Source organism: Lepus europaeus, chromosome 6 (genome assembly GCF_033115175.1).
Source record: "Lepus europaeus isolate LE1 chromosome 6, mLepTim1.pri, whole genome shotgun sequence".
NCBI lineage: Eukaryota > Metazoa > Chordata > Mammalia > Lagomorpha > Leporidae > Lepus > Lepus europaeus.
In genome coordinates, this window is record NC_084832.1 from 71,570,029 (window position 1) to 71,597,562 (window position 27,534).

Genomic DNA, 27,534 nt, shown 5'->3' on the forward strand with positions numbered 1-27,534 from the left:
AATCAGAGGCATGGGCTGTATCTCACCTGTGTGCTACTAACTTCTTCCAGCCCTGCACCAGTTTCCTGATGCCAATTGAAAGTATACTTTTCATCAAGATTATGGTGCTATAATCCTTAAATCCAAAGCAAAAGAGGTGCCCTTTGACTACATTTTACCCAAATCTACCTAGAAGAGAAGCTTGTTGGTATAGTGCCCAGGAGCTACATACTCTGCTTTTTGAAAAAGAAAACCATGTTTTACTAATTCACAATAAGTATACATTTGACTTATTTGGAAATAAAAATGCACTTGGACTAACAAAAAGTAGCTAAAATTTATTGAGGATTTATTTTCTTACAATCCACAATCTCAACTCCTTTAATCCTTTAACAGCTGGTATGATAAACTGAGGTGCAGAGATTGATACCCAAGTGGCAGAGCTCTGTGAACTCAGGGCCTGGGCTCTGATGACCATGCAGTGCTCATGGGTAACAGTGTCAGGACAGGGATCTCCGTAGTGCCAAAGACGGCATCACCAGGAGACATGGCTTCTGCTGTAACCGAATCCCAGATCTTTAGAAACAGAATTATTAGGGCTGGCGCTGTGATGCAGAAAGTTAAGCCACTACCTGCAGTGCCAGCATCTCATTTGGGCACTGGTTCAAGTCCCAGCTGCTCCACTGCTGGTCCAGCTCCCTGCTAATGTGCCTGGAAAAGCAGCAGAGGATGGCCCAAGTCCTTGGGAGACTGGGAAGAAGATCCTGGCTCCTGTCTTCAGCCTGGCCCAGCCCAAGCCAATGCAGCCATTTGGGGAGTGAACTTACAGATAGAAGAGCTCTCTCTGTCTGTCTCTTCTCTCTCTCTGTAACTCTGACTTTCAAATAAATAAATAAATCTTTTTAAAAAAGAAACAAAGAAACAAAACTATTCCAGAGGGTTTCTGACTTGCTAAGTTAGAATAGTGGTGGAACAAGGGCTGGAATCCAGATCAGCTGACTCCAGGCATTGACAGAATAACTGGAAGGAAATGCAAGTTACTGTTTTCTGCAGTATCCATTCACAACAGGGCATTAGGAATTCTTCAGATCCTAAACCTGTAGACAAATGTACTGAGGAATTAAGAGGTTACCACTGAGGGAAGTTGTATCCTCAAGGCTTAGCACGGTGACTGGCAAATAACAGGTGATCAATAAACATTGAATGATGACTAGAGATTCAGAGCAGTGGATGGAGACCGTAGAGCTTGAATCTTCAACTGAACCTTGGACAACAGGAGGGATTTGAACAGGCAAAAAAGTAGGAAGGTGGGGATACAAAAAAGGAGAGCAGCCTTACAAAAAAAGCACTAAGAGAGGGAAGGATGAGCAGTTTTCAGAGAGAAAAATAAGTAAAGCAGATGAATTGGAACATGCTTTAGGTTAGAACATAATCCATCTATCCTTCTTTTCTTCATTCTACCCAAAAAATGCTTATTCCACATCAGACACTGTTTTTAAACTAAAACAACTTGAAGTGTGAAAGATTGGTTGGAGCCAGATTTTAAGGCATCTGAAATGCCTGGCTCAGAAAGATGAATCATTGACTTGATTGTCAGCCATTGGTGGTTTTCTGAGCCAGGCAGAGAAATTCTGAAAATTTACTAAGAAGAGTAGACTGATGGAGAGAAAGGAGGAGAGGTGATAAAACTCATGAGAGGGAAATGCCAAAAGCATCGGGTAGGTGGGTGAGCTCTACACTGACATGATTTGGGGGGTAAAGGGCAGCAGTATAGGCAATGCCTGGATTTGAATCTGTGGCCATAGTGATACACAGAAGAGCCAGCACTGACAAACCGCCTCTTCTTGGTGGGATGACTAGAGGATGGTGAAACAGAAAAGCTTGAAAGGGTGCTCTTCACAGGTTGGATGTCTCTCTTTACTCACACTTGCTATCTCTGTATCTGCCCTATATCTAATCTTGACAAACACGTCCATCATCTGAGAACTACTGAGAATGAATTTCTTGGCAGAGAAGTTCAACTGTCATCCCCTTATAAGAAAAAGTATGGTTTTTTTATCCATATATAGAATATTTTCTTTAAAGTTTGAGAGATGACAGAATGAGACAGAGAAAGAGGGAACTTCCAATTTGCTGGTTTACTGCTCAAGTGCCCACAGTGACCCTGGGTCAGGCCAGGGCCAAAGCTGGGAGCCAAGAACTCAATCTAGGTCTTCCACATGGATAGCTGGAACCCAGTCACTTGAGCCATCACCACTGCCTCCTAGGCTTTGCATCAGCAGGAAGCTGGAGTCAGGAGATGGAGCCTGGCATCTAACCCAGGCTCTCCAGCTTGGGATGCAACCATTTTAACCTGCATCTTAAATGCTAAGCCAAGGCTGGCGCCGTGGCTCAACAGGCTAATCCTACACCTTGCAGTGCTGGCACACTGGGTTCTAGTCCCGGTTGGGGTACCAGATTCTATTCTGGTTGCCCCTCTTCCAGGCCAGCTCTCTGCTATGGCCTGGGAAGGCAGTGGAGGATGGCCCAAGTCCTTGGGCCCTGCACCCCATGGGAGACCAGGAGAAGCACCTGGCTCCTGGCTTCCGAACAGCACGATGCGCCGGCTGCGGCGGCCATTGGAGGGTGAACCAATGGCAAAAAGGAAGACCTTTCTCTCTGTCTCTCTCACTTACTGTCCACTCTGCCTGTCAAAAAAAAAAAAAAAACCTAAGCCAAATGCTTGCCTCAGAAACTGTTTTTTAGTGTGTGTGTGTGTGTGATTTTTTTTTTTTTGCTATATTTATTTTTTTAAGAAATACAAATTTTGTAAGTACAGCTTTAGGAATATAGTGATTCTTACCACCTTACCCACACTCCCACCCCTCCTCCTCCTCCATCTCTCTTTCCCAGTCCCATTCTCCATTAAGATTCATTTTCAATTAACTTTGTACACAGAAAACCAACTTTATACTAAGTAAAAATTTCAACAATTTGCACACACATGCACACACACAAAAAAAACTATTTGAGAACTAGTTTTACAGTTAACTCTCATAATACAACTCATTGAGGACAGAGGTTCTGAATGGGGAGTTAGTGCACAGTGACTCCTGTTATTAATTCAACAATTAACACTCTTATATATGAGTCAGTGACCATCCAAGGCTCTTCACATGAGCTATCTAGGCTGTGGAAGCCTTTTGAATCCAGACTCCATCAGTATTTAGACAAGGCCATAGTGAAGTGGAAGTTCTCTCCTCTCTTTAGAGAAAAGTACATCCTTCTTTGATGACCACTTCTTCCTGCTGGGGTCTCACTCACAGAGATCCTTCATGTAGAACATTTTTTGCCACGGTGTCTTGGCTTTCCATAGGAACTTACTTTTTTAAAGCTGGTAACCACACTGAATTATTAGAATAGTCAATTTAAAAGGGGTTCATATTGTGTAGATTTATAAAAATTAAATTATTATATAAAACCTAGATTTTACATTTCTCTTCTTTTTATAATCCTTGATGTCAGCATACATAGTAATGCCTCAAGGAAAATTCTCAAAGTGTATTTGCCTAGAGAAAAGGATTACAAATCTTCTTCTGCTATTCTTTTTATTAGATAGACTACATTATAGCTGCCTCTAGACTCATAACAAAGCGTGAAAACATGCATAACTGATTCTCCTAGATCCATCTTTATCATAACCTTGTGTTCAAGCCTCCATTTCTCTCAACCCGTTTACCAAGGCTTCTAACAAGGAACAGTTTTGTATTTGAATTTGGTCAACTGACCTTACCCACCTTTTCCGGTGGGAAGTTGTGAGCAGGAAAGAAGTGAAGTAATGCAGAGCAGAAAGTGCAGAAAACATCAGAGTTTCTGATAGTTCAGCAAATTCTTTGATTTCAATCACTGAAGCTTGAGAGGTAAATGAATACCCGTTGTTCAGCACTGAAATGACTTCCCCCTGTCTTTTTGTGCTGGGTGATGACAGTTACTTTTCCTTAACAATCACTGTGCTCTTTTTATATTCTTGGAATCCTGGTGTTGGAAAGAACATCAGAAGTTCATCATGTTTCATTTCCCACTTGCCAATCGAATGAAGCCTAAACTGTCCAAGATGATTGTTGTCTGTGCTGTTCTTTAACTCTCAGTTTTGGAAAATGGTCATCATCAGAGTGACGGAAGAAAGTTGGCTGTCTGCATGTTGCAGCCTTGATGATAGTTATTTGTCCACTTTTCAGTGACTCGAAACACAGTTACACAGACGCATGTGGTCTGGTCAGCAACCTGATGTTTCAGAATGTAAATGGTGGAAATATGCAGGGAGAAAGGACAGCTTCCATTAGAAAACAGTGTTTTTCATCTATCAGCAACTTGTCTTCATAATGTTTGGCCCCAGTCATAAAAGTTTGAGCTAGTTAATAAATTACCAAATAAATATTTCAACAGAAACATGGCTACCCAGGAAGAAAATGGTCACCACGCTTTCCTGTGTGTGTTCCCATAATCCTTTGCACTCAGGGCTGCCAGTACATGTCCAAAGAGAGCTCTGGTCTGTATGGTACTGTGTGAGAAACAATTTTTAGAGTCAAATAAATTTGGGAAATACTGGATCTTTCTATCTCCTCTTTGGAGTCACAATGTATATTAGTACAACAAGGATTTTGTGGTTTGGAAACAAAACTAACCTGTTTACACTGGATAAACAGCATTTTATTTGCACAGTTCCCTTTTGCACAAAACCTATTAGCCATCCACACTTTAGGAAATTCTGCTCTTTGATGTGAATTATTCACACTTTTCCTGAGAGAGATCATGTCTTACTCATTTTTGTACATCTGTGCTGTGTGCAAACTGGCCTGTGGTAGGCATGCAGTAAAGATGCACACAAGTACAATGAAAATGGTCCACAGATCACTCCAGTTGAGAAATGGGCAAAGGACTTCTATAGACAGTTCTCAAAAGAAGAAATACAAATGGCCAACAAATTTATGAAAAAATTCTCAATATTGCTAGCCATCAGGGAAATGGATATCAAAACCACAATGACAATGGCTAAAATCAGAATGTCAGAAAAGCTAAAATCCAAAACACAGAGAGTAACAAACGCTGGGGAAGTTGAAGAGAAAGGGGATCACTTATACACTGTTGGTGGGGATGCAAATTGGTGCAGCCACTGTGGAAAACAGTGTGGAGATTCCTTTAAAAAAAACTACAAATAGACCCGCCATATGATCTAGAGATCCCACTACTGGGTATATATCAAAAAGACTTGAGCACAATGCATTAAAGAGATACTGCACCATTATGTTCATAGCAGCACTATTCACAGTAGCCAAAATTTGGAACCAAACAAGATGTCCATCATCAGGTGAACGGATAAGAAAATGTGGTATATATACATATTGGAATATTATTCAGCTATAAAAAAGAATGAAAATCTACTTTTTTTTTTTTTTTGACAGGCAGAATGGACAGTGAGAGAGAGAGACAGAGAGAAAGGTCTTCCTTTTGCCGTTGGTTCACCCTCCAATGGCCGCCATGGCTGGCGCACTGTGGCCGGCGCACCGCACTTATCCGATGGCAGGAGCCAGGTGCTTCTCCTGGTCTCCCATGGGGTGCAGGGCCCAAGCACTTGGGCCATCCTCCACTGCACTCCCGGGCCACAGCAGAGAGCTGGTCTGGAAGAGGGGCAACCAGGACAGAATCTGGCACCCCGACCGGGACTAGAACCCGGTGTGCCGGCACCACAAGGCGGAGGATTAGCCTATTGAGCCGCGGTGCCGGCGAAAATCTACTATTTTAGCAAAATGGATGAACTAGAGAGCATCATGTTGAGTGAAATAAGCCAGACCCTCACATGTGGGAGCTAAAGTTCAAAAAACAAAAAGAGAGAAAAAGGAAATGTCTGTGTGTTTCAGTATTGCTGCAAATACAGTTTTGTAAAACCTTGTTTTATAACTTTGGCAGTGGTTAAGAATGTTATACTACTATAGTTTTGGTGATCTGTGATTACTTTAAAATTTACTGTGTATGAGTGAATGATCATTTTCCCATTCAATTATTATTTATGGTTATTGTCTATATTCTCACTAAAGTAGGGGCTTTTTGCTTTTTACTTATTAAACTTCTTATTTGTTGAAGCATTAAGCCTTTTTACAGTAATGTAATTTTAAAATATATCATCTCAAAAACTAAAAAAGAGAGAGAGAAAGAGAAAGGGAAAAGAAAAGATGGAGGGAGGGGAAGGGAAGAAAGGACTATCATTATCTACAGCTGGCGCTGTGGCTCACTAGGAACCTGGGGCGCCAGCACCCCAGGTTCTAGTCCCAGTCAGGGCGCCGGATTCTGTCCCGGTTGCTCCTCTTCCAGGCCAGCTCTCTGCTGTGGCCCGGGAGTGCAGTGGAGGATGGCCCAAGTCCTTGGGCCCTGCACCCGCATGGGAGACCAGGAGAAGCACCTGGCTCTTGGCTTCGGATCGGCATGGTGCGCCAACCGCGGCAGCCATTGGAGGGTGAACCAACGGTAAAGGAAGACCTTTCTCTCTCTCTCTCTGTCTCTCTCTCTCTCTTACTGTCCACTCTGCCTGTCAAAAAAAAAAAAATTGTATCTACAAATCACATTGAATCTATTAAAAACTAAATAAAAATAAAAATTTTCAAATAGAGAAAAATGTAAAAATAATTATGTACTACGATAGTTTTAAACATCTGTGATTTTTAAAAAATTTACTGTACATGTGTGAAATTGACATCTTTTCTTTTGATTGTTGTTTATAGTCCTTGCCTATATTCCTGCTGAACTATGTTCTTTTTACCTTTTACATGTTGAACTTTATTTAGGCACATTGAGTCTTTCACTGTAGTACAAATTTAAATAGTTGTCTCAGAAATTTGAAAAAAGAAGAAAGAGAAAGGAAGGAGAGAAGAGAGAAGTAAAGAAAGAAGGGAAGAAAGAAAGAAAAAGGAAGAAAGGAAGGAAGGGGGAAGTATCATTATGTTTTTAGATTTGTATCTGAACACTACATTGAATTTGTTCTCTTTGTATTGTATCACTTTAACATTAGAATTCATGAAATTGTGGCCGGCGCCGCGGCTCACTAGGCTAATCCTCCACCTTGCGGCGACGGCACACCGGGTTCTAGTCCTGGTCGGGGCGCTGGTTCTGTCCCGGCTGCCCCTCTTCCAGGCCAGCTCTCTGCTGTGGCCAGGGAGTGCAGTGGAGGATGGCTCACATGCTTGGGCCCTGCACCCCATGGGAGACCAGGATAGGCACCTGGCTCCTGCCATGGGAACAGCATGGTGCGCCGGCCACAGTGCGCCTACCGCGGCGGCCATTGGAGGGTGAACCAACGGCAAAAGGAAGACCTTTCTCTCTGTCTCTCTCTCACTGTCCACTCTGCCTGTCAAAAAAAAAAAAAAAAAAAGAATTCATGAAATTGTTTTGTAGTAATTAGCATGGATTTGCTGTGACCCTGAGAATCTAATGTATTAATAAATTCCTCTAAAAAATAAGAAAATGGCCCATAAGAGTTGGTTGAAAGGAAGCCAGTGCTCATAGAGAAAGCTAGGGTGGGGACTGTTGTGTCAGGACAGGGAGCAGGGTCAGGGTTGGAGTCAGAAAGAGGAGTAACAAGGAGGGTAGGTTCTGAATATGAAGAGCCTCTTTGTAAGCCAAGTAGGTCACAGCTTCTGACGCCACCCTTGAAGCCCTGTGGTCCATCTCCTCCGTGATTACAATGTCTTTCTCAAACCACCTGTGTTTTCTAGCTTTCAAGACAGAACCAGCACTGACAACCACAGTTGTACCTCTTCATGCTTCATGTTGATTACCAAGCTGTTATAGAAATTTCCCTTGTAAAACTCCAGCCAAGTGATTATTCAGGAATGAGAGATTATTTGGAAGGACTATCTGAAGCCCACACATCACTGCATTTGGGGACTCTAAATAACGCTGTGTTCTCCCATCTTTCTTCTATAAGTGTTAGTGCACATGTGATACGTGTCAGGGTCATACTCTCAGGCACTGACAAAAAGCAGAACCCCAGAGATACCCAAGACGGAACTGCAGACAAGGAAGGGAGATGCTAATAGTAAACACAGGTCAACAGAATTAATACTCCAGAAGCTTTGCCTGTGTTCTTGGAATACCCAGGGGACATGCTATTAGAAGATCTATTTCATACAGCTTTGAATGGGTGCCTTCAGTGGACCACCTTTTGATTTGGCCAAGTGGTCAAAGGAAATTGAAAATAGATAGAAATCAATAGTGTTGCTGGTGTTGGCATTGTACATGTTGTGAACTAAATGTTACACAGCATATCGAAAGACAAAAGGCAATATCCTTGAAAATTATTCATTTTGACCATGTTTCCTTCCAAAATGACATTTAGCTCTCTCAAAGTTCTCATTGGATGATAAGTTGAAAAAAGGTCCAAAGATTGCTTGAAATTTTCCATTTATATGATAAGAAATTGGGTGGCCTGGGAGTTTTACAGTTTAGCATTGCTTGGGTGATAGGTATACAGTTACTGTTATCTCCGCAGCTAAACCTCAGCAATAACTTCATTTTTTAATTATTCCTTTTATAAGAGTTCCATTTTCTTTTCAAGTAGAGGTATAATGGGTCTAAAGGAGGTTCTTATGTTCATACTGTGATACACATATTTTTCTCCAGCGATTACCACGTGCATATGATGGTCTCAATTACTAAAAAACATATTTGTTGCTCAAACCATATGCTGACTTTGGTTGCTCTCAACGAGCATTACATTCAGAGAGTAAAGGGGAGCGCCTTTTGCACATGTGGGCGCATCCACTCTATTATGGAAACAAAGGGCTCTTACCTCATAGCCTATTGCTGTATCAAGTAATAAATGTGACAGTTACCGGTTCGACTTGCCTTATCCCGTCTTCCTGCAGAACTGAAACGTAACATGCTTCTTACTAGGAACAGATGCTGGGAGACCTCTTTTGAAATTCCTCTGGAGAAGCTGCCCTGTTGATTGCATGAGACGGGAAGGGGCTCTATGCAGATGTCTGCTGGCAGGGATGCATTGTTGTAATTGCTGTTCTGCCGACCCCTCGCTGAGCACCATGCTTTTCTCTTGTAGGTGATGTGCCTTCAGGACTTCTTTGGTGATGATGACATTTTTATTGCATGTGGACCGGAGAAGTTCCGTTACCAGGATGATTTCTTGCTAGATGAAAGTGGTAAGGAAAAAAAAGTTCAAAACCAGGGGAAATTTGAGGCAGCTTTCCAAAATGAGCTGCACCAGGCCAAGATTATGTCAACTCCAAAGCTACCAAATCAGTTTCAGATCCTCAACCAGCATGTCTTTTCCATATCTTGAATTTCTTTGATTTTTTTAAAATATAGGAAACAGATGAAATGATCATTGGAAAAGCCAAATAATGTAGAAGAATAAATTACTGATGGTTAATTTACAATCATTTAATAACTACATTCATATTTTATAGAAAAATTCTTAATTTTATATTTTAATTACATAGGTTTTCTCTGAATTTATGGTCAAGGGATTTGTGATCATACAATTATGAATATGTTTTTGTGGCTCAACTCCCATGTCACCTCCTTTAATTTCTACCTGGAGAAATGGATTAGTAACACTGTTCATTGACATACTTTGGAATTTGTATGTCATTAGCATATTAGAGGTATCAAAAAGGAGGAAAGTAGTTTCCTTCCATTAAGACAATAGATGTGATCATCTGTACAGGGTAAAGAATTTCTTAAGAGATGGATATTAACAGTGTGACTCCAAGAATGGCTTTTTGCTACTTTAAATTATCTCAGAATCTTAACAGGAGCAAAACAAGGCAATTGTGTAAAGAGACCCTTCCTAGATAACATGACTTAGAATTTATTTTGGGAAATATTACAAATTTATTGACAATACACATTCTGTATAGTTTGAAATACTTTTTGAAGTGATAATGAATTGTTTCGTTAGGTCAATGCAAAAAAAAATAACCAGCAGCCTTTTTACAAAGTGAATGGGTAGTGATAAAGCACCTACAATAATAAGGTCAGTGATGTAGGTGTGTATCTGCATACACTAGCTATATTATATGCACATGCATATAATCAGTTATTTAAGCTTTCCACAGTTGTTTGTCATGAAATGTCAAATGCTTGATTAAAATATGTGTAGCTATGTCATTTGAAGAATTTATTTTGATTCAAGGATCCTAACTGGAAGGGTAGTTTGGCATTTTTTCCCCTCTAAATAAATCTTTTCCAAATACGTTTCATCTTTATCAGTGATTGATGTGCCTTTTAGGGCAAAGATTTTTGTAAATATGTCAGACATATCATGTCGTCAGGGAGGGTCTCACCATCTCTTATCCTCTTTTGAGGATAAGACAGCCTTGCCATTGTGTAGAACATGTGAATGTTAGGAGCCAGGAGGAAGAGCTGACAGACAGCACAGTTTTGAGAAAATAAACTGCCTTAACTTTCAATTTAAAGAAAATAGTGGCTTCTGATAGAATGGTCTGAGAGACCAGATGCGTTCCGAAATGAAAGTTCTATTTGTTGCTTTGATATAGAAAACAGCTTGTAAAAGCCGAGCTGGAATACAGCTCAGTTTCAAATCAGCAAAGTTGGCTATGCATTCCCAAGCCCTCTTGTTCCTATCCAGTTCCCAGGTAGATGTGGGGCCACTTCTCCCACCTGACTAGGCTTGGGGAGCTTTCCCCTCCCAACAGCGTGCTGTCATCCCAGGATGCTACACCTACCCCTACTCAATCATGATGGAGGATAGGTAGACTTTTTGAGAATGGTAAAAAAGGAAACTTGAGAAAATCCCTTGCAATTTCCTCTTAGAATCCTTTCTCATTAAAAAAAGAATGCACACAGAATTACAGACTTAGAAACATGTGTGCACACACACACACACATATCCCACAGGACATTGTGGTTTGGCTCTAGGAAGGACTGCTTCAGACTATTTTGGTGAGCACTTGACATCCTGATGAGTCTACCCTTCTTGGTGTGAAAAATATTTGCTGAGTAACAATGTCCTCCTCCACTCTAAAAGAAACACGTGGATAAGGGGTGGGTAGCAAAAAGAATCTAAATTGAGATTTTACTTCCTTGGATGAACTTACCCTGAGACTAAATTCACACGTTGACAACTGCAATTTTCCTGTTGCTTGTACAGCATGTTCTGGTGCTAATGTATTAAAATTTGAATCTTTTTTAAGTGCTCTGAGCATGATTTAGCCTGGCTTATCTCTACTTGCTAAATGGTATTTGCACGTTGATGCTTGATTTGCCTATTCCATGGTAGCTTCCATAAAGGGGTGTCAGCATGGGGTGCAGACATCTCCAGAATTAATTTGCTCACCCTGCACAGGGCTGTACTGGATTTAATGGTACTAAGAAGTGCCCTTTTGCCGCAAGGCAGCACTTTTATTTTATCTTTCAAAATTAACTGGGCTCCCAGTGTGTTTGGGATTAGCAATAATACATCCCCCCTAACTACTGCTAGAAAAGCTCCTAGGGACGCCTCTTAAGGTCTTGCCAATGAGAAGTTTTGCCATCACAGATGTATATTTCGTAGGGCCACATGGGAGGCAAGTCAGTGTTAGGAACTGCGAGCGAGCCTCCTTCTTCCCCTATGTTTTCACGTGCGGAAAAGCTGTCTTCCTCATGCTGGTTCAGAATGTGAGCATTTTAGAGACATCGTCATCCATCAGTGGTGTCTTAGCACCTTGGAAGTGGTGGATAGAGTGCGCTATATATAGACAGAAGGGCCTGCAGATCCTTCCCCTGCATGGCTTGCTGTCTAATTTAGAATGAAGAAACATCCTTAAGGAAATGCCAAATTGGAGACAGGAAGCTCAACATGGTGTTGTTTATACGCTGATGACAAAGTGACGAATTTGTGATTTCTTGCCCTTTAAAAGCAGCAGGGCTTTTCTGGTGAGAAATGTCCAGCTCACATCCTTGTGATGAATTTGCTCCTGGAGATCACCTTAGGTCTATTGCCCCACCCTCAAGGCCAATGCACCCAAACATGGCCAAATCCTTCACCCACTCAACTTCCTTCCCCAGCTCCCCTGCATCAGGCCTACCACCTGCTCCAGAGTCTAAATATCGACAATCCTCTCCTTTCACTTTTCTAATCCTTGTTTATTGATCAACCAATCCCCAAAGTGCTGTTGATTCTGTTGGCAATAGGTATTACTTTAAGCTTACATATCAGCTATTTTTAAGAGTTCCCAGAAAACTGGAACTAAACAATGCATGTATTTTTGGTACAAATTTGGAAATCCTTGCATTGTTTTTTCATAAACCACATTTTCCACAAATTTTTTGAAGACCCCATAATAGTTTTGCTAGATGTGGTATTACTTTGATACGACTGCTGTAAAAAAGTACCCCAAGATGAGTGGCTTAAAACAACAGAAATTTATTGTTTCATAGTTCTGGAGGCCAAAAGTCCAAAATCGGGCTGTGAGTAGAGCTCTGCCCTTCTGAAGGCTCTAGTGAAGATTCCTGCCTTGCTTCTTCCAAGTTGCTGCTGGCTGCTGGCTGTTCTCGGCATTCCTTGGCTTGTGGTAGCCTCATTCCAATCTCTACCTCCATCTTCTTGTGATCTTACTATGGGTCATTATATCCATGTTCTTACAAGGATCCCAATTATTAGATTAGGCCTACCCTGTGCAGTGTGACCTCATCTTAACTTGAAAACATCTACAAAGACCCATTTTCCAAATAAGATCATAATCACAGGTATTAAGAGTTAGGGCTTGAATGTATTTTTCTGGGGCACAAGGTTCAACCCACAGAAGATGTCACTGGAATCTGGCCAGATATTACTTGAACTTGGGTTCCAAGTAAGCTAGTTTTCATTTGTTGGTTTTGATCTTTCAATTTGTCTAGTGATTGTAATGTATTTATTAGCATATACAAGCAACAGAGCTGTGGCCAGGCTGCCCCCTCATCACAAAGAGTTAGGGTCCCCAGCTGGGGGGTTAGAACAAGGCCCTTAGATAGTCTGAGAATTTCAGCAGTACATTTGACAGAGCCCTTCTTTGGCTAGGGTGATAATGTATATCTGGATGGTATATGAGTGGTTGTATTTATATTTGATTGAAGTAGCCTGTCTGAAAGCTGTTGGTTTATAGGTTGATGTCCAGTGTGTTGGAGGAGGTTGCTATTCAAATTAGCCTGTAATGTCTCTGCAGGTAGAGACCCAGTTTGTTTGCTAAGAGTCCCACCACAGGATTCTGCCTTGGACTCTGCATGCTTTTATGTGATTAGAAATGCCTGTTTGAGAATATTAAAGGTATGTGGATGAAAAACACTGGGAGGAGAGATAATACAATCAAAGTCTGGATAGGATCTGCAATAATTCTAACAAGTGGATGATATCTAGGAAAATAAAGTTGAATTGGTATAAACAAAGAGTAGTGTTCTAGAGTTTAAAAAAAAAGGAAAAGAAAGATTGTGCTTATTCATCTGGAGCAATATAGTTTTCATGACAGCATGTGTGAAAATTACTTTTGATTGACTCCAGGCTTAGTGTGAGATGCCGTGTGATACAGTTCATTTGCTGTGTATGTCGGAGGTGTAGTGTGTGTTATAAGTTATATCAGCCCCTCTGGTTGAAGGTCACAAGTGCAAACTGAAACAAAAATGATTAGAAATACATTATCCAACATTCACAAATCTAAGTGTAGAGGAAATGTAAGGTATTAAGATTTAAAATGTTTTTATTGATAAGTTTGTCTTTCTGAAGTTATTAAAGCTCTGGAAACTGCACTAAAATTTTTGGGACATGGTATGTGTGTGTACCTATGTACGTGCATGTGTACACACACATACATGTGCATATACATATACGCGTAGTGTGCTATCTCTGAAGGGAATTCCAATTCAACTTCTCTCTGCACTAGAATCTGGTGTTCTTCCTGCATATGTCATTCTGCAGCAGAGACTTCCTCAGCTTCTCTGTGGACCTACATGGTTTGGATATTCAGAAAACACTTGACAAACATTTCTAGAATATTCCACACTGACCACCTTCCTGGGACTCATGTACTAAATGAGATTAGACAGAAGTTGCATCAGGCACACATTGCCACAAGGTCCTGATTGCTTTCCTCAGCTCTGAAAGATGAGTACACATGGCTAGAAACAACAGTATTGGAAGAGAATTGGAAGACAGAGATCTCGCCTAAGCTATGTCCCACTTGCTGTGTGGTCTCTGTTTCTCCAGGCCTGCTTCCTATTCTGTAGAAAACCTTTTTTCCCTGAGTTGTAATGGACCTCAAATGAGACAATAAATGTCAAAGCACGTACAAAACTGTGTTCCTTATTACTCTGTGAATGATGTTGGTGAATGACACCTCAGCTGAAATATACCTCCTAGTGGATCGCAGCTGGCCTCAGCCACATAGACTCATTTGCAGGACTTAATTGGAGGCAGATGTCATCAAGATCTGCTTTTGGTGCTCTTTAGAGCCAGAAAGTGATAACAAGTGCTTTCTTCTCACTCTCGACTTTTATTCCTATGGCAGAGGTGAGAGGGTATTATAGGGCCTTTGAAGATATCCACTCCTCTCTGGAAAATTAAACCAAAGCATGTTTAGAAGGACTGGTCAGATTTTTAAAACTGACAGCACTCAAGGGTCTATCCCTTGGGAAACATCTCCATCTTGCTATATCCGCATTGATTTGGGCCAAAGATGCCATGGATGGTCCTGCTGCGTGCCCAGGGCTAGAGGTGCTGGGCAACATGCAGGCCATTGGGAACAGCGGAAGGTGCTGAGAGTCTGGATAAAGACCCAGTGGTTTTTGAGCTGCTGATGATTCATTCATTCTTCTGGTCCTTCACTCATTTATTCAATAAGGGACCCTAACTTGTTCTACATTGGGTGATGTGCTAGCACAGATAACTGTAGACAGTAACACTTACATAAAACATGACCCTTTGTAGAGACTTTTAATTTGCTTATGTCTAAAGATCAAAGGATCATAGGCACTAAACTTGGTCCCCAGAACATTCAATATTGCTTCTTGTTCTCATGGATTTTATCTCTTAGGAGTAATATTATGCTAAAAAGATGAATGGCCTGCAACAGACTGACAATTTTTTATAGATTGAACTCTTAGCTGAGTTATAAAGCCCGTTCACACTGAGTCTGGGTAGATTTCTTTAAGCTGCATGGTACTTGTTGGTGCTGGTATGTTTTATTGTTTTAAAGGTTGTTAGTTCTAGGAATGTGCAGTTCTTGCTTTAAACTTTAAAGCTGCTCTGTTGAATAATTGCAAAGTTTCTCTGTCATTTCATTGTTATAATAGAAAAGAATAGAAAATCTGGTATGATCATGCCTGATTGCATGATTTATAAAATTCAGCCTGCTTTTTGAAAGAGGGGCTGGGGCTTCTGTTTGTTCTGAGATTGGAATAGAGAGCACATCGTCTAATGCGATTTGCTCTTCTTGGCGTGTTCCCATTTTCCTCTTAGCAGAGGAATCACTCCAGAGGGGTCAGGAGACTTTCTTGACCACAACTATCTTAGAGCTCATGCATAAATAGTAAGATTCTCAGGACACAATAATATTTCAGATGTCATCAACTGTCAAGCTATGAAGGCATATCGAGAGTATTATACTTTGGAGATACAATCTAACTCAACCATAAGCTAGTTCCTCTGCTACAAAGAGATAAGGAAATCAAAGCATTGTGTAACACATGTGATGTTTTCTTTACCTTTTCTTTTCTGTTCCCCATGGGCTACTTGTTATTGTATTGAGTAACAGTGATATGTGAATTATTGACATGGAAAATCCTTCAAAATATAGCACTGAATATGAGTCCTGAACACTAAGAGTCTTAGGAGTCATCAGTGCCCTCCTTACAGAAATTCTCCTCAGGTAGCATTCCCACAGGTGCTCTGCCAAGCCCATCAAGAACCCAGCTGGAACCCTCAGCCTACAACATGGTAAGAAGGCCAATTCCACTCTCTACTATTGCTGATTTTTAACAAGTCCATTCTTACCTTAAACACAAACTAATCTCTCTCTCTGCCCCTCCAGCTTGTGCAGAGAGTGGCCTTAATTCTGCTCTCTAGGAAAATAAATACCTTCCACTTCCCTCATTCTTAGAAAATAAGCTTTCCTCCTACCCCACTGGGAGTATCAAAATCATCGGCTGTAAACTGTATTTTCTTTTCCTTTCCCTGCAGATCAGAGTGTTCTTGTGTCTTCATTCACATTCTCATCTGCTTCCATCAGCTTTCAGAAGGAGCTTCTCTTCCTTTCTAAAGTGGTGATAGTGTTTTTCATTTTGTTTTCTCTCTGCCCTTTTGTAATCTTGCTGTGCCAGTGTTGCTTTCCCATTGCTCCCGTAGGTTCGTGGTTTTATGCTAGTTCTACTGTCTCTTCCTCCTCAGCCTATGCTCATGGCCCAGATTCTCCTATGCTAAAGGATCCTTTAACCATCTCTGTCATCTCATCAAAACATGGGACCTTTCTTTCTCTTCCAAAGCACTCCTTTGAAAAATGAGTGAAACCTAATTTCTTCATTCTGACTCACAAACACATGAGTTACACCTTTGGGTGACTGGCACATTGAGCACACAAAATTAGAAGGTTTTATCAGATTTTTAATTACCTTCCTTAGCCCTTTCATAGATTTATATAGTGGCAGAAGCTCTTCTTTTGCCATTAGATGACACCTTGAAAATCCCAGGATTTCTCTGGTCTCTCTTAAGAAAGCTTCCGATTACCATCTCAACTCAAAAGTGAAAATATCTAGTCCCGCATGAGAGTCATTCAGAACTGGAGTTCTTTTCCCACACCCATCCAGTGCCCAACAAAGTCTGCCATACTCTGAAGGATAGGCCAGCGGGATGCCTTCTGTCCTCTCACTCACCTGCTGCCTGCTATCTGTGAATCTTGGAGACTGGAATGGGGCTGGGAGGGGTGGGGCAGGGTGACAAGGAAGGCAAAGCAGAAAGTCCTTACTTGACTCTCTATTGGACTTAAAACACCTGGGGCCGGGAGAAGTTATTTAAAGCTATCTTTTTAAATGCATGTTTTCAGGGATTTTTCAAGGGCTCAAACTGGGAACCTTCCACTCCTTGATGGATGTGGTCAGTTCCATTTCTTCCAGCTTGGCCTGTATCTTTCTCAATGCTTGTTTTCCGAAGCTCTCCCTGTTGGTTTTAGGTGACTCCCTTGAGAAGAGTTTAATTAGCTCCACATCACTATAACCAAGCCTCCTTTACTGTGCTGCCAGAGATTTGAGGTGAAGGCCAAATGTGTAAACATGGTCTGTCCTTTCCCTCTTCACAGAGGACACTGACCAAGCACTCCCATTCTCCCGATGAAGCCCCTGTCAAGGTAGAGGGGAGCAGCACCCCTCTTGGAATGACAGGATTCATGGAGAGCACAGCTCTCTCTACAGAAATCCTCTTCCTCACAGATCCCTGATCTCCAGTGCCTCCAGATTTTATACCCTTGATGTGAGTAATGAGACTCAGGCCTATACTAGTTTATATATATTTATATAAGCTTTGACTCCTGGAAGTTGATCCTTCTCACAATTCACTTTGGTGACTGGTTCACATCTCTTTGGGGTCTGGGTGAAATTTCCCATTTGAGTCCTATCACATTTGTCAGCTGGCTTCCATCCCTAGCACACAACCTTCAAATCACTGTATCTGATGTTCTTCCTCTCTCTCTCTCTCTCTCTGTTTCCTTTATCCTCCTTGACTTCTTTGCAGCAATTGACATTTGTGATGGTTCCCTCCTTGGAATTCTCTCCCCTGGACCTTCCAGGTGCTTTGCTGTCCTGGCTTCTGCACCTCTCTGACTTCTCCTGAGCCTCTTGAGGTTTCCTTCTGCCATATATCCATTCATAATTGCTCCCTAAGATTCATTCCTCAACCCTTTTTTTTCCACTTAATTACTCTATTCCTCGCCAAGTTCACTGACTTTAATGATTTCAGCAATGATGGTTACGGTAGACAGCGATGGTGACAAATGGCAACCAGATGGTAGACAATAAGCAGAGCCTTTGAAGTATGTATAATTTTCTCAATTTTACAATTAAGGAAATTAAGGCTTAGAAATGATAAATAATTTGTTCAAGGCCACACAGCTAGTGTTGAAGGCAGAGTTCAAACCCAGCTTGATTACACATTCTCAACTTCTAGTTGTTCATCCTCTGAAATCTACGTCTGTATCCTGACTCCCCTCAAGAGCTCCAACTTTCCATTATGAACTTCCATATGATTATTCCACGGCTGCCTGAGATTCAGCACATCATGCAGCTAACCTCGCCATCTTCTTGGTCACCTGTCTTCCTCTGTTTCCTAGTTTGATCTGTGGCATCATCATTCTCCTTAACACAAAGCTTGCAAAAACACAGTCATCTTTTATTCATCTTCACTTCACTTCACCCTCACCTTCACTCCATACCAACATTTTATCCTCCTGCTTTGCAGTGTTACTGCCATTGTATTAGATCAATTCCTCATCATCTCCTGCTTATACTCAGATAAAGATGTCTTAACTTGGTTTCCTGATTCTAGTCTTTGTTCCCCTCCATGTTTGAACACAGATGGATTCTCTTGGGTTCCTCCGCTAGCCCTCTGGGGCCCACAGGCCCATTGGTGTGCTTCTCTGGGGCATTGTAATCTGACTCTGTTGTATCTTTCCAGTTGACATCATCTCTGTGTCCCTCAGCGCTCCAGCCACAGCATTATTTGTGTTTTATTTTTACCCCAAATCTGGTTATTTTCAATATTCCTGCCCTTGTTCATACTGTCCCATCTACTTGGAACACTTTTCTTCCTTTCTATCTTCCCCATCTTTTTGTCCTTTGAGGTCCAATTCAACAATTGCCTTTTTTTTTTTTTTTTTTTGACAGGCAGAGTTAGACAGTGAGAGAGAGACAGAGAGAAAGGTCTTCCTTCCATTGGTTCACTCCCCTAATGGCCGCTATGGCCGGCGCTGTGCCGATCCGAAGTCAGGAGCCGGGTGCTTCCTCCCAGTCTCCCATGCAGGTGCAGGAACCCAAACACTTGGGCCATCCTCCGCTGCCCTCCTGGCCCACAGCAGACAGCTGGACTGGAAGAGGAGCAACCAGGACTAGTGCCCGGCGCCCCTACCGGGACTACAACCCGGGGTACCGGCGCCACAGGCAGTGGATTAGCCAGTTGAGCCACAGCTCTGGCCCAACAATTGCCTTTTAATGGACCTGTTTACTTGGTTTCAGTGAATTACTGAAATTACTGATGACTCTTTTTCCAGCCCTTTACTGCTTTCTCTAGTACAACATTTTGGTAATTGTGCCTTGTGTTATGGTTTTTCCATTTTATAAAAGAATGTCTAGTTTATAAATATTTTATCACATTCAATTCTCAGAAAAGCTCTTCAGTGTTGCTTGACAAATAAAGAAAGCCAAGTTATGAGAAGTTAAGAAACTGTCCACAGTCACTGCATTAGGATTCTTCAGAAAAACACAACAGGAGAGAGAGAGTCATATGGATAGAGAGAGATTTGTTGTTTTTGTTTCATATAACGATGGAGACTGAAAAGTCCCTGGGGCTGCTGTGGTCACTGAGGAAAGCCAATGATACAATTTCTTTTTTTTTTTTATTTTTTTATTTTTTTATTTTATTTTATTTTTTTTTAAAGCCAGTGATACAATTTCATCCAAGTCCAAAAGCCTGAGAACTACGGACTCTGATGGTGCAAATCCCATTCCGAGGAGAGGAGAGGATGAAATGATATGTACCAGTTCAAGCAGTGAGGCCGGAAAAAACCTGAATTCCTCCTTTCTCGGCCTTTTGTCCTATTTAGGCCTTCGGTTGTTTGAATTGTTTGGATGAAGTCTACACATTGACTTTATGGAATCCACCAATTCAAATGCTAATCTCATTCAAAAACACCCTCACAGACATATGCAGAAATAATTTGACTCTGGGCACCCTGTGGCCCAATCAGGTTGACACATAAAACTAAGCATCCTTGTCTCATCCCCAGTGGGTAACAGATTTGGGATGGAAAGTAAGGATACCAGACTCTTCTTCGCATTTCACCTTTTTGAATTGTAAGGGCCTTGTTGTTAGTCCTGTGTATCATTCTTCTCTGCATACCCAGCACCTATCAGGGTACTCCTGGAAAGGGCCTGAGAAATGTTAGCTGAAACAGTGGTTGCAATAGGAATTAACTTCACCTGTCCAACCTTTGGATGCTTAAGGACTGCAGCCCAGAACTTCCCCAAAACTGGTTTTAATCATAAGCTTTCTTGGGCAAAGTTCCTTTCACTGTTTTCTCTCAAGAGCACTCTGCTATGTTGGAAAGTCATATTATCAATATCCTATTTAAAATGTCACCCGGAACTGAACACAACATGTTCATGGAGGCTCCAAAGAGCGTAGAGGATAAAACTTTTTTGATAGAGGCATCAAACTTGTTTGCCCTCAGTCTAAGGGTGAGTATCGTATCTTTTAGCAGCTGCAAACGATGCAGGGTGATTAGCTCTTGGCCAGCTGAATTCTCTGAGGCCTTCAGACGTGATGTCAACCCAGGTCCTACTTACTTAATTGCATATTTGAACCTCTATCCAGTGCTTTAATTGTATCGTGCCAGATAGCATCTTATTCATTTTAGTCATTAATTCTGGCCATTTAAAACCCTTATATATCCAAATTCTGCCCGGAGATAAATAATGGCAGAGAAGAGAGTTCAAATAAGGTCTGTCTGATTTCCAGGTCCTTGCACTTCCCAAAAAAAGTTATGCTTCCAGGTGCGTAGCCAAAGACCAGTAGCATAGCTGCTTAAAAACTCTCAGGCAAAAAGAAAAAGAAAGGAAAAGCTACAATAACTCACGTATGTTTTCTTAGGGCAGTTATGACAAGGTGTCCTTAGGCCTGATGTCCAGTCTTGGCTGAGTGGATCTCCATCTGCAGCTCAGTAGTGAACTGTCAAAATATAAACTTGGGTGAATTACAATTTTATCAAGTTTGAGCAGACAGCAATTCATAAAGTGGGCAGCACAAAATTGAAAGGGTTTGAGCTTCAACACAGGGACATGGGGGTAAGGCTTTTATGTGGTAAATGTAGAATCAAGACAAAGAAAATATTTAATTGGTTAAAATGTAGCAGTAGTCTTGTTTGGGTTATTCCAATGGAAAGTTGCTAGTTGACAATTTCTGATTGGTTAAGCTTAAGTTTCATTTTATCTTTTACAATGAGTTGAGTTTCAATTTGCTGACATAGGAATCTGAAGCATTGAAGTCATCTCAGCCTAATGGACTTTCCATTGATCGTTTTAAACAAATCGAGGAAAATAACAGATTCTTCTCTCTCTTCCACTAGATCACATGTGCCTCCGAGTGCAGGTACTTCAGGATTTTCTTCTTAAAATAGGTCTACAGAGCATATGCACTGTTTTTATTCCTGTTTATAGTCTTCCAGTTCAGTTCCCCACACGAAGCATGTGTTAAGAGTCTACTATGTGTCAGACAGTGTTAGAGTTCAAGCAAAAAAAGTTCTGGAAAGTTAAATAGCTCCTTATAGAAAAGCATAGGACATGAAAAAAGTCATTGTTGCCAATACTTGATGTGAAGGTGATTTTAAAATTCAGTTTCAAGACTAGGTACTAACTTGATATGTGTGTAAATAGAGGCTGTCTTTAAAAATTTTCATTACTGTGTTATAAATAAAACAAGACACTGATATTCTTGACTCTTCACTGCCTAAAGCCACATTGTCTCTCTCAAAAGCTCTGGAAAACAAACAAATGGATAAGATTTTAGTAAAAAAAAAAAAAAAGTAAAAATAAAAATTATTGTGTGGGTAACTTATCCTCACATTTCCATGGGCAGAATCACTGTGGAAGTGTGAGTGCCACTATTTTTAGAGATCTAAAATGGATAGGAGGAGTTTCATGTGAATCCCAGTCAGGTAATCAGAGAACAGAGCCAAGGAGAAGCAACAGGGCTGTCAGGAAATGCCAGCCACTGGACCGAAGAGTTCTGCTCATATTAGCACAGCAGAGGAAAGTGAGCAGAAGCAACCACTGTCAGGTCAGGATGAAAATGAGCATGGCCCTGCTCAAAGACAAAATCAATCTCTGCGTTAAGCTTGGTTATTAAGCTACATTAGTGCCAGCAGATTCAATAACTGACTTTTGTTCACTTGTTGATGTCTCACTGATGTGACAGCTCAGCAGCTCTCTGATATGACCTCACCCAGCTGGTGAGAACTGAGATTATAAAACTTTTAAATTTGTTAGCTCTGGAAAACAATTCCTTTTTTCCAGGTTTGCCCTTCCACTTTAATGTCAACCTAGACAAATCCATGTTTTAATACAGTTTTTGGTTTATTTGTTTCACACTTGACAGCCTTTCAACAGAATTTTTCTGAGAATACCATTAGAAGTCAGAAGATTGGTGTACATTTAAAAAAATCTGGGGAAAAATGAGTACGGCTGCTTCTTCCTCAAGTGAAATATAAAATGTTACCATATGCAACAGTATTTCCAGATAAGAAAATCAGAATTGCTTAATGTACCATGTAGGAGGGTTTCAAGGCAACTAACATGAATTCAAATTTATTTTATCATAGGAACCTGATGTTATAATATACATAAATGAAGGTTCTTCAGAAAATTCATGAAAACATGGAATTAGAAGATAAGCTTATTTTGGTGCAGACATATTTTGAAATCTGTGCAGTTTTTTTCATAATAGGAATTTTTCATGAACTTTTCAGAGACCCTTCATGTGCATGAATCTTACCTTAATTCTGCGTTCACAAACTTTTTGAAGTATCTACATAGGTAGAATCCCCTCAATTCAGCTGTATTGCATGATTATCTGTGATGTGCTGGACACTGTTCTGAGTACCAGGCATATCAAAGTGAACCAATGAGGGAAAAATTATTGCCCACAAGGAACTTATCTCCCATTAGAGGAAAACATTTCATAGATAAAATCATAAGCAAAATAAATAGTGTGTCAGAGATAGGTGCTTTAAAGAAGAGTGAAATGGGGGAGAGATTAAGAGTCTATGTTGGGGTGGGTTGTGTGGGAGGATTCAGGGAGATTTCATAACCAGTGACCTTAGAGCAAGGCCTGATGGGATGATGAAACCAGCCATGAGGTTCCCAGAGGAAGATGCTCCAGGGAGATGGAACAGTTAGTGCAAAGGGCCTGTGATGGAAGTGTGCCAGACATGTACCCACTGGGGGTTCTGTGGTGGCATGTATACTGCAGTGCTATTCCAACACTACTTATCAGGAGTCCACACAGATGTCTCAGGTTAAGGGCACCACTTCCCCACCCAGGCTGATCTCACTTCAGAACCAGCCACAGATCAGGGGTTCCCAAGCTGCACCCACTGTTGACCAACTGGCTACAAATTTTGAGGCTCCTATAGCTCCCTTGGGTTCAATAGTTTGCTAGAATAACTGGAACTCAAGAAACATTCACAGAATTCAAGAAAGCAGTATATTTATGATTGCTGTTTTATTAGAGAGGATACAAATCAAGGCCAATCAGCTGAAGAGATACATATGTCTCAGTCTCAGAGATTCCCAAATGTAGAATACCCATGCCCTATCCTCATCGCATTCCTGGGACACTGATGTGTCCCCATGCAGGAAGTTCAACAAGCTCCTGCTGTCCAGAGCTTTATTGAGGGCTGGTTATGCAGGCTTGAATGATAAAACCAAAAGCCATGTGACTCTGAGCTCAGCTTAAGGCTCCCCCTCCTCCCCACCGGATGGTTGATATCACATGACCCCAAGTCCCAACCCTTTAATCACAGGATTGACTTTTCTGGTGTGCCCAGTCCTCATTTTGTGTTCATCTCATGAGCATAAACCCAGGTGTGTCCCAAGGGGCTCATGAACAGCACAGACCACCTATCACTTGGGAAATACCAAGGGTTTAGTGGTTCCTTCCCAGGAACCCAAGAAGACTCCCACATGCTGGGGAAAGCATCCATGTTCATTCTGTTACAATGATGATCCAAACACTTCTAAAAAGAATAAATCAAGCAAAATAACAAAAACAAAGAACTTATAAGACTTTGGATCTTTGCAAACAGAGAAAGGCAAAGTGGTGAGTTCCAACTAAGGCTGGGCAGGCTCACTCCCATTCTTTGACACTCTAGTTGCAAAAGTTTCATTTCTGGATAAGGTCGTAGAAATGTTTTAACAACTGTGTTCTCAGCCCACAGTTAACTGTGCCTATTAAGAAGGACCTGTGACATGAATCATCTAAAAATATGTATAATGCATAATTTCTTTCATATGTTTCTAGAGTATACTTCACATTTCACACTGAGTATTTCTTTCAGGTAGAAGGGGAACTGGACTACTTCTGCTGAATGGAATTCCTAACTGTTGAAGTTAAGAGAACCCTAGGGAATCTCTGTTTTTAAAAAATGTATTTATTTAGGCCAGCGCCGTGGCTTAACAGGCTAATCCTCCGCCTTGCGGCACCAGCACACCAGGTTCTAGTCCTGGTTGGAGCACCGGATTCTATCCCGGTTGCCTCTCTTCCAGGCCAGCTTTCTGCTATGGCCCGGGAAGGCAGTGGAAGATGGCCCAAGTGCTTGGGCCCTGCACCCACATGGGAGACCAGGAGAAGCACCTGGCTCCTGGCTTCAGATCAGCCCGACGAGCCGGCCGCAGCGGCCATTGGAGGGAGAACCAATGGCAAAAAGGAAGACCTTTCTGTCTGTCTGTCTCTCTCACTATCCACTCTGCCTGTCAAAAAAAATGTATTTATTTATTTGAAATGCAGAGTTACAGAGAGGCAGAGGCAGAGAGAGAGAGAGAGAGAATGAGAAAGAGATGTCTTCCATCTGCTAATTCACTCCCCAAATGGTTACAATGCCCAGGTCTGAGCCAAGCTGAAGCCAGGAGCCAGGAGCTTCTTCTGGGTCTCCCACATGGGTACAGGGGCCCAAGGACTTGGACCATTTTCCACTGCTTTCCCAGGTGCATTACCAGGGAACTGGATCAGAAGTGGAGCAACCAGGACTTGAACCGGCACCTATATGGGATGCCAGCATCATAGGGTGGTGGCTTCAGCCACTGCACCACAGCACTGGCTCCCTAGGGAACCTCGTGCTCAGTTCTTTCATTTCACAGGTGAGGAAGTGAGAGCCCAAAGGATTAAAGTGACCACCCAAAGTCAGCCCACAGGTTGGTGGTAAAGCTGGGGCCTGGAGCCTCTGAATCCAGAAACTGCTGACTGCCAGTCTGGGCTTCATCCCATTATGTGAGGCTGCGTCATTGTTCTGTCAGTCAGTATATCAGCATCAGCCAAAGGCGTGCCCTTGGGAGATTACCAGTCCTGGAGATGTAGGTCATGGGTGGCGCCAACTCCTGGCCCCACACCTGTGTCACCCTGAGATTACTTAACCTCTCTGAGCCAGTGTCCACTGGCAAAATGGAGACAAGAGTCTTACTGATCACAAAACATTGTGAGATACGGTGGGTGAAAACCACATTGTAAAGCCATTATGTAACAGGCAAACATTACTATTTGCTGTTATTATTTAGGTGCTCAGAAACTCTCTCTTGATTAAAGTGGAACAGACTTCAGGTTTTTATTCTGAACTATTTAACATTTATCTGCACAATATGCTAGGAAGTGTGAGGGACACTAACGCGATGGAAAATTTCACCATGAACAACTCAGAGACAGACTATCCAGGGTCGGCAGGGATGTATGTAAATTCAGATAGATAAATGGCACAGGAGGAGGCGTGGAAGCTTCAGCATGTGACACATCGTGATGTAGAGTAAGACTCCCGGGAGGTTCCCTCACATTGTGTTGTGATCTGTAAATATTTCTTCTGGCTCTGGCAGTGAAACTGTGACTACATGTAACTCTCAGTCCCGACTGCAGACTCCTGGCTTCCTATCCACACTGCGTGGCTGGGCAAAGCAGACGGTTCTTGATGTTCCAAGCATGAAAAATCATTTACAGAATTCTGCCAGGTATCTTTTTTTTAAGATTTATTTATTTCAAAGGCAGAGTGGCAGAGAAAAGTGAAGAGACAAAGAGAGAAGGAGATCTTCTATCTGCTGGTTCACTCCCAACATGGCCCCAGCAGCCAGGGTTAGGCCAGGCTGAATCCAGGAGCCAGAGTCTCCATCCGAGTCTCCCACTGGGTGGCAGGGCCTCAAGCATTTGGGCCATCTTGGCTGCTTTCCCAGGTGCATTAGCAGGGAGCTGGAACAGAAGCAGAGCAGCTGAAATGCAAACTGGCACTCTGATGTGGAATGCCAGCATCACAGGCAGCAGCTTAACTTGCTGTGCACAACACCAGCCCTAGTGCCAGGTATCTTAGGGTGCACGTAGAGCCATGTTTGCTGCAATGTCTTGATTGCTTTGCTCTCTGCATGGTGGATGAGGATGATGCGCATGTATAATTGAAGTCCTTGTAAATAAACTAAGCTGTGAGCAAATAGATCAGTAGGATGAGAGCTCTCCAAAGCAAAAACAAAAATAAATGTGACAACAGAACAACAGAAGATGGCTCATGACTTAAAGGTAATAAAATTAATATAGTGTAGAGTTAATAAAAACATGCATTGAAAATGAAATAAGCAAACTAAAACTTTACAATGGAATAAGACTTTTTTTAAACCTATTTTGCAGCCCAAGAAAAGTATGCTGTCAATCTGATTGATACCATTGTTTTTAAAATACCCTTAAGATGTTTTTCTTTGGACTGATCTTGTAGGTTAGTTAATAGATGGCATCATTCTGCAGCTTTGTCTTAACATGGTGAGAGCATTAGCATATTTTATATAGCCTTTTAAATGCGCTGCTGCTAATTATATAATTTCTCATATTTGGTTTGTAGCCAGCAGCAGGCGTCTGTGTTTGAATTATTTAGAGTGATGATAATTCTCTCGCCTGACTATTTCTTCTCTAAGCGTTTGCAAAGGAAGTGTGGCTCAGAATGCCTGTGGCAAGTATCCTTGGAGGAATTCCAACCAGTCTCCCTCTTGGCCACTCACCTGCCCCATAGGAAGGACTGGATGAGGAACACTCTGGAGCAGATTAGTTAATCTCTGAAGCTGCAAATTTGATGAGGCATTTGCTTACCTTTGAGTTTTGGTGGTGACTGGCCAGCAGCTACTCAGGTGTAGTGGATGGTTCTGAAAGATAGTGTCTAAAGTTAGGGTCTGCACTCTTTTTCTGTCAGTAGCCAGATACAAAATATTTTAAGCTAATGGACCATTTGGTGTCTTGAAACTACTCAGCTATGCTATTAGAGTATAGAAGAAGCCATGAATGATGCAAAAACTCATAAATGAGGTTTTCGGACCCTATTCCAGAAAAGCAGATATAATGATGCATAGATGAACCTGTGCACCTTTGTGAGAATCTCAAGAGAGGTATGAGCCCTGCCCCAGAAAAGGAAGCCTGTTAGTGCACACACACACACACACACACCCCACGTGCATGCTGTTAGTGTTCTCACCCCTGAACTGTAAGAGTTTGTGTATTACCCAAACTCATCCTTGGATTCAAGCTGAGAACTCTCAGGAGTGGGG

At 41.7% G+C, this 27,534-nt stretch overlaps 1 protein-coding gene across 2 annotated transcripts in view; it reads left to right on the forward strand.

The window, feature by feature from the left end:
• DCLK1 (doublecortin like kinase 1) overlaps window positions 1-27,534 on the forward strand; it is a 393,955-nt gene that overhangs the window by 199,622 nt on the left and 166,799 nt on the right. For both annotated transcript variants that reach the window (XM_062194372.1, XM_062194371.1), the window contains exon 4: window positions 9,068-9,167. In XM_062194372.1, the coding sequence (XP_062050356.1) occupies window positions 9,068-9,167 (100 nt within the window). The remainder of the gene's footprint in view (window positions 1-9,067; window positions 9,168-27,534) is intronic.